This window comes from Anoplopoma fimbria, chromosome 17 (genome assembly GCF_027596085.1).
Source record: "Anoplopoma fimbria isolate UVic2021 breed Golden Eagle Sablefish chromosome 17, Afim_UVic_2022, whole genome shotgun sequence".
NCBI lineage: Eukaryota > Metazoa > Chordata > Actinopteri > Perciformes > Anoplopomatidae > Anoplopoma > Anoplopoma fimbria.
Window position 1 is genome coordinate 20,468,602 of NC_072465.1, and position 14,414 is coordinate 20,483,015.

Sequence of the window (14,414 nt, forward strand, 5' to 3'; positions counted from 1 at the left end):
TGTTTTTAATCTAATACATTTGTGATTTGTGCTGCTTGAAAGTCTTTGAATTTTAGTGCCTTTGGTGTAATAATAACTGGTGTAATAATAACTGTTGTAATGATAATTGGTGTAATATTGTGCACCAGCCTTTTAGTCCAGCCTCAGGACACCCTGTATTTCACTGCTAATATTTAATGACCATGTGAATCTAACACATAATTCACCCTAAATCATTGGCTTGCTGGTGTTATATTTAGCTCTTGTAAAAACAAAACTGTATTTTTAACTCGTACTATTTCTCCCAAAATGGTAGGAATGTGTTGCTTCAAGACACTATGGATAAAGATCTGATGTTCTTACCATGGCAAAAAAAAACTAATAAGAAACTCTAACCAGTTACAATTAGATTCATTACTAAACAAAAAGAAAATAAGAACTTGTCTCCATATAAACAAAGGGTGTAATAGGAAGTCTGTGTTACTCTGCTCTGGCATCTCTGTAAACTTCAGCCCTCCCCATTACCTTTAAAGGAGTGTGTACCCTGGACTAAATATGGACATGCACTTTAACAGGATTTCAAAGAATGTCCCAGCCTCACAGTCCACTCCGATGATGCGAGGCTCTCGCAGTTCATCACTGCAGGACCGAGAGTCCAGCCTCTTTTGCACCAGGGTTGATGCCTCCGGTGGCATTTTGGTGAGCGGGACGCCACGGGACAGCAGGGACGGCAGCTTTTGACCTATGGGAATACTTCTCAACATTGGAGAGAGAATACCCAACAATCAGATTTGAAATAAAGGGATTAACTGTTCTACCACCATCAGCACCTCCAAACAAACTCAATTGCTCTGCAGCCTTTACCCAATATTTCAAATTCTTCTTGGCAATCATGTCCAGGAGAAAGGTGAGAGGGCTGACCCGTACGGGCCGTCAGGTGAGCGAAGACCCAGACCTGGACAACCTGCTGTCCACTCTCTCCCCGGAGGAGGTGGAGGAGCTGGAGAAGGACATGATGAAAGTGCCAGACATCAAGCCGGAGGACGGCGTCCAAGGGGAGAGCCAAGCCGGGCAGCCGCCCACAAGCAACAACGTTCGGGACGCTAAACCGGACAGCCGACGAGAGAGTGACCGTAAAGGGAGGCTCAGTGAGAGGGAACAGTCATTAGAGGTTTGTGAATGATTTAAGACCCATTACTCTTTAAGAAATGTGTATTTGAGCAGTTTTTAATCAAAGTTACCCTCCTATTTAGATGAGTTTATCAAATTGACACTTATAACTGATAGATTTCAGCATTATGTAACATCCACTGTCCCTGAGGTGTTCTATTGATAGCTCTCGTGTGCTATGTTTCATTTTGCCTGAAGCAAAGAGCAAACTGGACCCGATGTACCCATGGATCCATCAGCTCATTAATAGTTTAGAGTTGGCTTCTGTTCCCCTCTGAGGCTGGCTGACATGCGTTTCACATTCTTAATCATCTTCTCACAAGAGCAGAAACAGCATCAGAAACACACGGAAGAGTTTCTTTGTATTTCTATGACATGCTATAAAAGAGCCATCCTCGGTTGGGTGTCGGGGAGCCAGGTTTCTAGTGTTTAAAGGAAAAGGCACTTCAGTTGATGGAGCGGAGGCCCTGCGGAGCTCCTTAATCCCAACCTGATGGAATTCCTTGGTTGATTGCTCCTACGCTCACTGCCTTTTAAGGATGCATCTGCCAGGGCCACGGCCTCACACGGCAAAACAGATGGAGACTCACAAATCAAACACTTTGCAAGCTTACTCGCTGCAAATGTATCCCTGCACTATAAAAAAAGTCTCCTCGTCCTTTTGCTGACTGTAAACACACCGTGCCATATTGTGTAAGGGAGAGTGTGTGTGTTTACAGTGAGCAGATGGGCGAGGAGCTGTTTGACAGTAAAGGGATACTGTATTTGTATGGGTATAAGGTGTTACATCATACTATACATGCCATGCATTATATAACGTATGTCTGTAAGAACAAGTTCTGAACTATAAAGCCAATAGATTATTTTTATTATGACACAGATATCTCGACAACCTGTGATTTATTTTGGTCTACATCCTTTCTCACACTTCTTTCGGGACCTCCTTTTTCACTTGTTTGATTTTGATATTGGCACATATTTAACCACTTTACTTTCTGACATAACGCTGCTCCTGCAGGGTGATACAAAGAAGGAGAGCCGGAAGCAGGCATATCTGAGAAAAATGGGCCTGAGCCAGGAGGGGAACGACGACGTGACAGAAGGGCTTCAAAGTAGTATTTCAAGTGAAAGAGATTCTAAGGTCGACAGCAGAAACAGCAAAGGTCCTGAAGGTCTGAAAGAGGAGCGAAGTCGTCTTTCGAGTAGATACTTGAAGCAAGAAAGCAGAGAGAGTGACGTGAAAGAGGAGAACAAAGAGAAACATGAGGACGACAAGATAAGAGACAGGAGAGAGAACAGAGAGAGCACGGGCAGCAAAACAAAGGACATGATCTCAAAGTTACAGGAAAAAAAGGATGACGGCAAAGAGGGGAAAGAAGACTGCAGGAGACGAGACGAGAGCAAAACCAGAGACATTATCTCAAAGCTACGAGAAAAGCACGAGAAGGATCCTGGAAAGGAAAAGGAGAGAAGATCCGAGAGTTTCAGGACACAAGGACTTGTCTCTAAAATGTTGGAGAAGCAGAGCAAAGCACCAGAAAGCCCGGCCCCGCAGAGTAAAACAGAAGAGAAGAAACCCAAAGCAGAGGAGAAGAAAGCTGAAGATAAAAACAAGCCTGAGGTAAAACTTGAGCGACAGCCGTCAGAGAGAGGTGAAGTGCAGGTGAAACATGACAAGGCGGAGAAAAGGACCGATAGAGAAGAGCTGGTTAACCACAGCGACCACGTGAAGGAGAAGGAGAAGAAGATAAGCACGGAGAAGAAAGTAGAGGAGAAAAAGGAAAAAGAGGAAAAGAATGGAAAAGAAACGGAGAAACTTGACAACTGTGTGGCCAAAAACACTCCAAACAGCAAGGCGAAAGAGGAAGAGGAGGAGGACGAAGACTCCAGCATGTTTGACGAGCTGATGGAGCAGGTTCGCAGCAACGACCCCACCCTCACTGAGCTCAACGTCAACAACTCGGAGGTCATCAAGACCAAGACGCTCATCGAGTTTGCGGAGGCTTTGCACAAGAACACCAACGTGAAGAAGTTAGCTCTGGCCAACTGCCGCGCAGACGATCATGTGGCTTACGCCATCGCGGGGACGCTGCGCAGCAACAACACCATCACCAGCATCAACGTGGACTCCAACCATCTCACCGGAAAGGGCATCCTGTCCCTGATCCAGGCGCTGCCACACAACTCCACGCTTACCGAGCTCCGCTTTCAAAACCAGCGTCACATCTGCGGCGGGAAGACGGAGATGGAGATGACCAAGATCCTGAAGGAAAACACCACCCTGGTCAAACTGGGCTACCACTTTGAGTTGGCCGGACCCAGAATGACCACGACAAACATACTGAGTCGCAACATGGACCGACAGAGGCAGAAGCGCCTGCAGGAGCAGAAGCAGGCCCAGCAGGCCAACGGGGAGAAGAAGGGGATGCTGGAGGTACCCAAGGTGGGTGGAGGAGGAGGATCTCTGAGAAACTCACCCAGGGCTTCCCCCAAACCTTCTCCCATACCGTCACCTGTTCCATCGCCAAAGCTGACTCCTAAAAGAGGAGCTGGAGGTCCGGCTCCACCACCACCTCCTCCTCCTCCCCCTGGTGGTGCACCCCCTCCTCCTCCGCCTCCTATGCTGGATGTAGACTCCCTGAGGAACTCTCTGACCCCGGTGTCAAAGAGGAAACTGGATGGAAAAAGCCCGGCCGGTGGCAAGAACACAAGGGACCAACTGCTTGCCTCAATCAGAGGAACCGATAAGAAACAACTCAAGAACGTAAGTAGGATTTCTTTATGGATCGGTTAGCTCCACCACAATATATCCTCACATAGTTACATTTTATTTATTTTTCCCTCAGGTGCCGGTGCCAAAGTGGTTGCAGTAATATTTTCCTGTTGGAATATGAAGTGAAAAAAGGAAGAGAGCGGGAGAACAGACATTTCACCACAGGTTCTTTAAGGAGATAATCTCAAAATTACCCGGATGCAGTAGAAGAACTGCGCCGCGGGACAGATGGAGAAAGTGAAACATGACATGCCCGTTGGTTGGATGACTCGTCCTCACTATGAGTTCTCCCCTCAAACACTGGACCAAAAGGACTCTGTGGAGAACGAGTGATGCGGGGCTCTCTATTAACCGACAGCAAAGAGTGCCATGAGTGTTGTGGTTGTTGTTGTCTTGAGTACATATTGACGCTTTGCTGGTTTATTTGCACTAGATAATATGAAGCTGATCATATAACATGTTGGCTTGTGTATGCATCTGGACGTGAGCGTGGTGGGAGTGTGCGGTGAGCTTGCCGATAAGAGATTGAAATAACTATTTAGGAAATTCTAATATACAGAAAGTTTATTAACGATATAGTGGACATGAATTTGACCATGTATTTATTTGTGGAGAGAGAAGGAGTTTTAAATCTGTTCAAACTGGGAATTCTGAAATGGCGGAATAATCAGGGAATTAACAAACATGGCGGCCTGACTTAAGAAAAATCGGGGTGAGAAAAAAGAAAAAAAAGTCAAGGTGGTCTTTGATTGTGTGTCTCATTGCCAAATCTCATGACATCTCAGGCAGGATTTGATAGATTGGAAAGCAGCCCAGTGGAATCCTGGTGCATGACACACGAGTTTTAGCATGGAAATAATTACATAATGCATTTTTATCAGGAAGTGCAAATGTCTGTCCTTCAGTATCTGATGTTATATTTTGTACAGAATCATTGTAGCGTGGGTGTTTGAATACCTTACATAATGTCTTAACCTTAGGGGGAATTGTAAAACCATTACTGGCTTCCATCAACCCTCCCGTTGATTTATGCCTTTATGTAATTTTAAGTGAATGTCATTTTTAAAGGAATTTTAATAATAAACATAAATCAGATATATGTGCACTGTGTAATGAAAGATTCTCTGTCATATCTGATTACACATGCCTTTCTTACAGAGCCTGTATGTCTTCAATAAAAAGATTCTGGTACGTTTGCAATGAAAAGTCACAAGTGTAATGTTATGTCTGGCTGATATCAATATGGAGAATATTTTCAGTATGTATAAAGTTAAAATTATAAAGTAATATTATTTTACAGAATTAAAAACCAAAGTATGTATGTATTTATAAATATACATAATATACTGTATACCTAATTAGCTGTCATTCATTTCAGTTGGTTTAAGGGCTCTATAAAACCATTCACTATTAATAAGAAACTTAAGTATTTCCATTTTCCCTGTCACTTCAGGTCTAGCTGAAGATATGCACAGTATATACAGATCCATATATAGATATGTATCCATAGTCAACAACTAACCTGCAGCATAAATAATTTATGTTATACTGCATGTGAATCCCAACAACTGAGTTACTTCAGTTTATTTAAGGAATCCCTCCATCATTATACATCCGTTTACATGCCTGTGCCTCAATCAGAAAACAAGAACATTTCTTCACATTACATGTTTAAAGCTGCAGAGAAATGTTAGGAGCTGTGTAGTTTCTACCCTCCAGCTGGTGAGGCAGCCATCAACCCGAGAACAGCACAACAAGGAGCCGGCCAGTTTATGTCTCCATCTCCCTGCCTCAGCCTCTGCATCCATGAAATGTCTATATTTGGGCATTTCTGCAATTCATTCCATTCTCGTTCCTAATAACGGGCTGCAGGCCAGCGGTCTGTCTCTCAGCTGTAGCTGCTCCTCTGACCAACAGCGCTGATGTTAGACGGAGGAAAAAAGTGGGGAAGGAATGAAAATGTTGAGATTACTGATGTTCAGCTCCAGCAAAGGAGATCCAAGGAGAACCTGGTGATCGTTTGTATGCAGAAAGTAATTCAGTGAACATTCTTTTATACTTTTGGTGTTTAAATCAGGTTATCTGTAGTTTAGTTTAGTCTCAAGTTGACTGTTTTTAAGTTTCCTTCCTCACTGTAGCATGGCTGAATAACCTGCTAGGAGGCGCCAGGGCACAAATGAGTCCCCTATGGACCCACCATTCCTGGAATAAAGCAATCGAATCTGATTTAAAACGAATATATTTAACAATATGCACGCTAATTATCAGCTTATATAATAAATGACAAAAATCTGAAAATAAAACGGGATGCAACTATGGTGGCCATATTTGCTCTGAAAAGAAACATCAAAGGGTTTTGAATTTGCTACCTTGCATCTGGCAGGCCTCTTCTCCATGCCAATGGTGGCCAAGGCTCATGGGTATTGTAGTATTTAGACCTGTCCACCATGCCAAATAGATTGACAAAAAAATATCTCTGAGAAACTAAACTGAAATAATTCAAACTGGTAGCCATAACATACGACTACGTTTGTGACATAATCCGGGAGAATCCTGTGCTTTTATGTGTTAAGTAACATCTGCTTTATTGTTTAACAAAAAATAAAAAATAATAAGATTAAATGTGAATACTGAATGGGGAAAAACTTCTCCACTTCTCAACTCTATTACCACACAGTGAAACTGGGGTTTGTGTGGCCGTCATTATTCTAATAATTTAATCTTAACTGCTTGTGCATTTATAATTATAATTCATAATATAACTTTAAATGTTGTGTACTGTCATCTCTGTCTACTTTATCCCCCTTTGCATTTTCTCCTACCCTAAAATTCTGATTTAAAAAGTGCTTGCTTTCTTAATACAGTACCAGTCAAAAGTTTGGACACACCTTCTCATTCAACTACTTTGAAGAATATAAAATATAAAACATATTCTGGTTTGTTGAGCATTTGTTTGTTCACGTAATACTAATACGTATTGTATTCGTATTAGTTTGTTGCACTTATTGTATTCTTATTAGTTTGTTGCACTCATTGTATTCGTAGTAATTTGTTTCTGCACTATACTTTTGCTCTGGTTTATGCTTTTAGATGCTTGTTTAAGAAAGGAGATGCACTTATGACTTCTGGTGACTAGTAGTTCTCTTGAATACCTATGTTGAATACACTTATCGTAAGTCGCTTTGGATAAAAGCGTCTGCTAAATGACTGTAATGTAATGTAATGTAATGTTTACCACATCATTCCGTATGTGTTCCTTCATAGTTTGGATGTCTTCAATATTAATCTACAATGTAGAAAAAAATAAAAATAAAAATAAAGAAAAACCATTGAATGAGAAGATGTGTCCAAACTTTTGACTGGTACTGTACATCTATAATAAAAGCATAAACTTTATAACGACTTTTTTTTTATCTGTATGGCTGCAAAGAGCACCTCCTTCTCCCCAATACTGGGCCTTTGGCTACTTTTGTATTGAACTTCAAGGGTCAACTAACAGTAGAAAACCACTGACATTAATAAATAAACAAATGCTGGTGAGCAGACTACTGGGATCCCTGAAGACCCCAAAAAACCCAAAAAACTATTCCTTTTCTAATGCTAAATATAAGTAAAGATAACAAAGCAACAATCTAAATGTTAAGTTTCATTATCACATAATAACCTGTTTGCACAATAACACATCTCCCTCGAGCTAAACTGTTTTGCATGTTATGCAAGTTGCGCTTCGCCTCATATGACGCTGCTTTAAGGCATCACGTCGGGTGGTGACGTCAGCGCGCCGATAAGCGTGACGTCAGAGGGAACAGCACAAGAACAAGATGGAGGAGTATGCCAGAGAACCATGGTGAGCCTTATAACCGCATAAAATAGCCTTTTTTACCCTGTTCTTTACCAAGTCCTTGTCGTGGAGTAGCTACCACGTTTAGTGTTGATACTCACTGTTACGGTACAACACGTGGTATAACACGAAACGTCTCTAATCCGCATGGCTACCTGTCGTTAGCTCAAATGCTAACTTCCCATAGACATGCATGAGCCAGTGTGCGCTTGCATCAGACCGTCACGTTGTTAGTGACCTTGTCGGGGTTTACTCGCTCACATGTCATTACATTTAGTTAATTAACAGCTACCACTGAGTGTACACGGTGATATATGATATAAAGTGAGTGTCAAACCCCGCTGTGACACTTTCACCAGGTCGGTGTATGTGTTAAGGAAGTAGCTTTAGCATATGGGTAAGCTAGCTCCGTTAGCCACCTGTGTGCTAGCCTTATCAGCCGGGGATTGCGCAACAGCTGCTGAACATTTGTCCACTTTATCTTGAAACGCAGGAGCTGAAATGAATTCTGTCGATGAGGATTTCTTTATGTTGGCAGTGTTAAGCATTAGGGACAAGTTTACACCCACAGTCTGGTATCAAACAGATCCAGGACCTGTTTTAAGTTGACTTACCTCCAGACCAGGTGGTACATGGTGTCATAACCAGGTAATAAAGCAGTTTTATAGACATTATATTTTTTGCACTGCTTTTATTTAGCTAGGAGTTATTAATGTAGCAAGTAGCTTTTGAAATATATATATATATTTTTTTCTATTTATTATTTTATTTATTTATTTATTTATTATTATTATTATAACTAAATATAATATTATGATTATTGAATAAATTATTATTATAACTAACTAAATAAATAATATTATTATTATTTAGCTATTTTATTATTCTATTTACTTTATTTTATTCTATTTACTGTAAGAAGTAAACAGTGAAGACAGATATCAAAGTATTTATATAGATTTACAGAATGTGTATTATTCAATGAATGTGTAATGAACGCTGACATGCAGTGTATGTCGTGTTGTCATTTTGTGTTTTAAAGATGTCATTGTCCAAATTAAACACTGTAAATAAACTCTTAAGTTTAACTTTATTTTATTTCCATATTAACAATATAAAGAGTGTTTGTTCCTCTACGCGGGACTAATAAAATAATCCTTTTATTAGTCCCGCGGTGGGGAAATTTACAGGATTACAGCAACATAGGGTATAGTGCAAACAAGAGACATAGTAAAAAAACAAGATCAAAAATAAGTATTATAAATAAGCAAAGGTGCAATAAAAAAACAGTAAAGAATCCACAGTAACTGAAATATTATATATACAGACAGAAACTATTATAACTATTGTATTGCACAGTGTATTTGTATTGCAGAGGTTTTTAGTGTCATGTGGTCTACTGGGAGCAATAACCCTCGTTGCCCAATCCATTCTCATGAGGCATATCAAGATTGAACCTACAATCAGAGATCTATGAGATCATGATATTGGCACATGTAAATACAACTTATTACTTTGTACTTTGTATGACAATGACCTTTGCTAACTGCCGTCCTTTGCTTTTAGCCCCTGGAGGATCGTGGACGATTGTGGGGGAGCCTTCACCATGGGAGCTATAGGAGGAGGAATATTTCAGGCAGTAAAAGGCTTCAGAAATTCACCCTCAGTAAGTTCAGTCATGTAACTTATCACTGTTCTTAACTGTATCGTCTCAATCAAATACAACAATTATGACCTCCTAACACAGATCATACTACATACAGCATTAGAGATAGTCTGCTTCCTGTTCAGAGCACGAACAGCACTGTTTTGTTACTGTCACACGATTACTGGCACAACCAATTTTGGCTTTTATCAAAAATGCAAATATCTTGAATTGAAAAGGATTTTCCATTGATCTGTGTTTTGTGTTGCTCTCTCTTGTAGGGAATGAACCACAGAATGAGAGGTAGCATGACTGCCATCAAGACCAGAGCTCCACAACTTGGAGGTGAGGAAAACTGCTGAATTTAAATATTACTGCCTGAAAGTAAAAAAAAAAACATATTTAGTATCAAATATTCATTCTCTGCTTTCTCCTTTGCAAAGAACAGGGGCAGTTGTCAACTTAGTTTGTCATGTTGATCTCTGTTTAAGTCTACAGATGTTCTCCTAATCTTTTCTTATTGAACTTGAGTGAATCTTTTTTTCTGTTGCAGGAAGCTTTGCAGTATGGGGAGGCCTCTTCTCCATGATTGACTGTGGTTTAGTAAAAGTACGAGGGAAGGAGGATCCCTGGAACTCAATTACGAGTGGGGCCATGACGGGAGCTATCCTTGCTGCAAGAAGTGAGTAAGCTTAGAAGAAGCTGACAGTTATGAGTTGAACAGATAGCACATGCATGCAAAGGGAAAACAGCAATGTTGCTGTTGTGCTCTGGGTGGGGTGGTGGGGGCGCCTGCCAGAACTGGTTCTACACTCAGTTTCCTGGCTGTTTCTGAGCGGCTGCTTGCTGTTGAGCAGCGGCTCTCAGTCGTTCCTTGCAGCTAAATAGACTCTGCTGGCGAGGAGGAGGAACTAATATTAAAAGTCTTTTCCACATTTCTGCCACTTGTTTTAATCCAATAAACAAACAATCAAAACGTACATGTACTGTAAAGTTTGTGGCAAAGTAAACACAAAGATGGCTAAACTATAAGATGGGGCTACATGTGAAGATTATACGATCACAGTGTTAATTTGTCCCAGATTTCAGCAGTTTTTTTTTTTTTTTTTTTAAATAGCGTAGTCTTGCCATGCTGTTGGGTATTCTTTGGCTTCCTTTTTTTATTTTTATATAACTGACACTTCATCAGTACTGGACCCAGGAATAGAAGTGAAATGCTGACTATTTCTTTGGAGCAAAAATGTTTTATAAACAAAGTGATGATGATTGACCAGTGGGCCATCTTTAACATACAGTAACATCTCAATGTTCTCAATTTATCTATGTGTTATGGAAACTAATGTACTGTGTGTGTGTGCCCACGCCCTTGTTTAACATAAAACCATTTCCTGTTCCTCTGTAGATGGAGCCGTAGCCATGGTAGGCTCTGCAGCTATGGGAGGAATCCTGCTGGCATTGATAGAGGGCGCTGGAATCTTGCTCACTAGATTTGCCTCCTCACAGTTCCCAACTGGTGAGTAATACTTCTTGAATATAATGTTTGTGTCTTTGAATCATTGATGACGTTAAGGATATTGCATAGAAGTAGAACACAGTTTGATGATTTTGTAAACAAATAAATACATACAAATTACGTTAGAAATCTCCCTCCCTTACATCAGATACCAAAAGGGAGAATTAGAACAAAGTAAGTCAGTGAGGTATAAATGCCTTTTGTAGTTGTGAAAGATGACCTCTGCTGTGGCAAAGACAAATTACCGGCTGTAACTGCAATTTCACCTCTGGTTGCCCTTCACCTGACAACTTTATTTTTGTTGACTTTACTATGCAGATACATTAGTCACCTCTCCACCTGCTAGCATGCTTTACAAAAAAACATTTCAACAAGTCGTAGCAGGAATAGCAAAGGTGTAATCAATCACATTAAAAATGACTGGTTTCTATTTCTGACACAACACAGAGCATTTGTTAATGTAATTAGTTAGACCTACGCTTTTCCTGTCGCAACAAGTCCAAATGTCTACTGTGAAAAAAGGTTGGATCTGTGTTCACTGAGTGTTTTTCCAAAGATTAAAAAAATATATTTTTTATTCTTTTGTTTTCACCAAAAACACCACCTATAAGGTGTTGTATTTCAATGTCCAGCTATCTGTACTCAATTTGTCATTTTTTTCCCGCATTGTCAAAAAATTATTACTATTATTTGTTTCACTATTACGATACACTATTTTCTGATTTGTTTTATGCAGCAATTGATTACTCTCAATAACTGTGAAAATCTGCAGATTAATTGATAATAAATAATATTAGTTGCTGCGCTACACAACATACTAAAATCTGCCTAGAATTAGTATGTTGTATTGAACTGGGGAACAGCTCAGATGTATTTAAGGATAATGCCCTCTTAGTTAACTTCCAGCAGCTGTTCTCATTCTCAATTTACTCTTTCTTTCTCTCAGGGCCCCAGTTTGCTGAGGAACCGGCCCCGGCTCCCATGTCCGCCCCTACCTTTGGAGACTACAGACAATACCAGTGAGAGGACCCCCTCACTTCTTATCCAATAGGCCTTTTTGAATTCCTTGCTGAAGTTACAAAAGAAGAAATGGAGATGTTAAACACCACACATCAGAGATTAGCAACTGAACCCAACTTTATGGACCGTGTCAGAGAAGTGAAGGACAGAACACATCTTCATTTTCCTTCTTTCAAGAGCCATGTACAGATCTGCCCTGGGCCATTCAATGCCTTGTCATGTGCATCTGTTTCACCTAACATTGGTTAAATACATACACGTGGTGAGACTGGGGACGAGGTGTGTTTTTCTGTTTTGTTCATACACATTATACATGTAGACATACAAGTGGGAGCTCCAGGCTGGCAAGCTTCGGACCATGTTGAATCTAGCAAACACACGTCCCACAGGAACGTAATGAATTATAAGTATGGTACACTTATGTGTATATACAGTAAAGGCTTTATACTTGTATTCACTTACAGTTTTATTTGCCTTAAACACATCACCTGCTTGGGCTGGCCACTTTCATTTGGCTGGCCTTTTCATACTTTATTTTAATCAGTTATGAAGGGCAAACACCAGTCACAATGCTATTCCTGGGATAAGGTGTTTTTGTTTTTTTGTTTTTTTTTAGTTATATTTATTTAAGTTTTACCCTAGTGTTGTATTTTATATTACAATGCTTACATCCAACACAAAGGTCTGGGAAAGGCTGCTAAAGACAAAGGATGGCCTAGGCAGTACAAATGAATGGAGAAACTAAAGCAAGGGGTTGATTCTTACTGTATGATAGATTATAGTATGGTACAATAAAGAAATGAGTTGTTACCTGTGTTTGTTGTAAGCGTATGAATACAATAAGGCCATTAGTTCTTGTCTGGGTTATGAAAATTGTCGATAATGAGGTAGACTGAGTGTATTTTTGCTGCAAACACACATGAACCATGTTGCCGGAGCAGGACTACTCATTCCCCACTAGAGGGAAGTACTCGCAAACATATTTAGACCAGGATGGCTCTTTCTTTGCTTGGCCAAATTTGTGTAACTGACTCTTTAAGGATGTGTTTACAAAAGCCACATAAGGGAGCACTTTCCTCTCACATTCTTGCATGTTTGTGTCACACACACATACACACCTGTTATCTGTTTGAATTCCCATTTGCGTAGTGACAGGTGAAGGACACTGGATGCAGAAGGCGATGGTGAAGAGAGGGTTGATGTACCGTTGACGTCAACAGTTTGATATGTGAGGTCAGGGATCCAAGAAAGAGCTGGTCACTTGAGAAATGAACCGAGCATAAGTTTGAAAAATATACAAAAAAAAAAGACCAGATCTGACTCCAAATCCTTGAAGTCTCAAGTTTTAACCAAAAATAAATAAATCCAGAACAATTAGAATAAATACAAGACCTTTTACATGACACCTTAGACATGTCATTATGCGGTCAGAGAAGACGTCAAGGACCAAAACAATAAAAACAATTTAAGATTTTTAAGAACTGAAGAATTTTTGGCCTTTTCACCTAACAAAAAACAACAATTTGATCATTATCAGGTCGATTAATTTTCCATTAAAAGACTATTTGATTAATAGACTTGTCTTTTCATGTCTAATAAGGCAAACTAGCTTTTAAAGGAAATGTTCAAATGGTTTGTCTGTGAAACCTGAAAAGGACAGGATGCTCATGACTTGTGACTTGACTCTAAATTGCTCAAAGCCTTCAGACTTGCTGTGACATGACTTTAGTCTTTTGACTTTCCCCAAAGTATTTAAGTAATTTGACAAATAATGACAATGCAACAGCATTTGAGACGTTGGAATGTTATAATTTGTGTGACAGTTATTCGATTAATTTCACTTTCTGTCTACTACTACTACTACTTGATTGATTGACTAAAAATAAAAATAAACAAGGGGTGTTAAATTTCACTTTCTGAAACTTGATTGATTGACTAAAAATAAAAATAAACAAGGGGTGTTAAAGGAAAATGTTGAAAAGGTGTGTATGTGTGAAACATACACACCTTTATATATATATATATATATATACACACAGTACCAGTCAAAAGTTTGGACACACCTTCTCATTCAACTACTTTGAAGAATCTAAAATATAAAACATATTCTGGTTTGTTGAGCATTTCTTTGTTTACCACATAATTCCATACGTGTTCCTTCATAGTTTGGATGTCTTCAATATTAATCTACAATGTAGAATAAAAAATAAAAATAAAGAAAAACCATTGAATGAGAAGGTGTGTCCAAACTTTTGACTGGTACTGTATAAATATAAATAAATACAAATATATATTATATATATATATGTATATATATATAAAAATATATATATATAAAATAATATATATTATAATATATATATATATACACAGTACCAGTCAAAAAACACATATATATCTAAAATATAAAAACATATTCACAGTACCAGTCAAAAGTTTGGACACACCTTCTCATTCAACTACTTTGAAGAAT

At 39.4% G+C, this 14,414-nt stretch overlaps 2 protein-coding genes across 2 annotated transcripts; both read left to right on the forward strand.

Moving 5' to 3' along the window:
- The first annotated feature begins 602 nt into the window (after positions 1-602).
- lmod1b (leiomodin 1b (smooth muscle)) lies at positions 603-5,116 on the forward strand. Its single transcript, XM_054617054.1, has 3 exons — positions 603-1,150; positions 2,168-3,913; positions 3,996-5,116. The coding sequence occupies exons 1-3, from the start codon at positions 872-874 to the stop codon at positions 4,020-4,022; spliced, it is 2,052 nt and encodes a 683-aa protein (XP_054473029.1). The 5' UTR covers positions 603-871; the 3' UTR covers positions 4,023-5,116.
- A 2,562-nt stretch (positions 5,117-7,678) lies between these two features.
- timm17a (translocase of inner mitochondrial membrane 17 homolog A (yeast)) lies at positions 7,679-12,756 on the forward strand. The gene is made up of 6 exons (XM_054617081.1): positions 7,679-7,769; positions 9,330-9,429; positions 9,690-9,753; positions 9,962-10,090; positions 10,811-10,921; positions 11,868-12,756. Exons 1-6 carry the CDS (start codon positions 7,744-7,746, stop codon positions 11,942-11,944), a joined length of 507 nt encoding a protein of 168 aa, XP_054473056.1. The 5' UTR covers positions 7,679-7,743; the 3' UTR covers positions 11,945-12,756.
- Positions 12,757-14,414: the final 1,658 nt, after the last annotated feature.

Bases quoted from the DNA above. Each gene is read 5' to 3' on its own strand.
- timm17a (XM_054617081.1), top strand. From the start codon at position 7,744: ATGGAGGAGTATGCCAGAGAACCATG. The intron at 9,430-9,689 runs GTAAGTTCAGTC...TCTCTCTTGTAG, and splicing joins GCTTCAGAAATTCACCCTCA to GGAATGAACCACAGAATGAG. The intron at 9,754-9,961 runs GTGAGGAAAACT...TTTCTGTTGCAG, and splicing joins CAGAGCTCCACAACTTGGAG to GAAGCTTTGCAGTATGGGGA.
- lmod1b (XM_054617054.1), top strand. From the start codon at position 872: ATGTCCAGGAGAAAGGTGAGAGGGCTGACCCGTACGGGCCGTCAGGTG. The intron at 1,151-2,167 runs GTTTGTGAATGA...CTGCTCCTGCAG, and splicing joins AGAGGGAACAGTCATTAGAG to GGTGATACAAAGAAGGAGAG. The intron at 3,914-3,995 runs GTAAGTAGGATT...TTTTTCCCTCAG, and splicing joins ATAAGAAACAACTCAAGAAC to GTGCCGGTGCCAAAGTGGTT.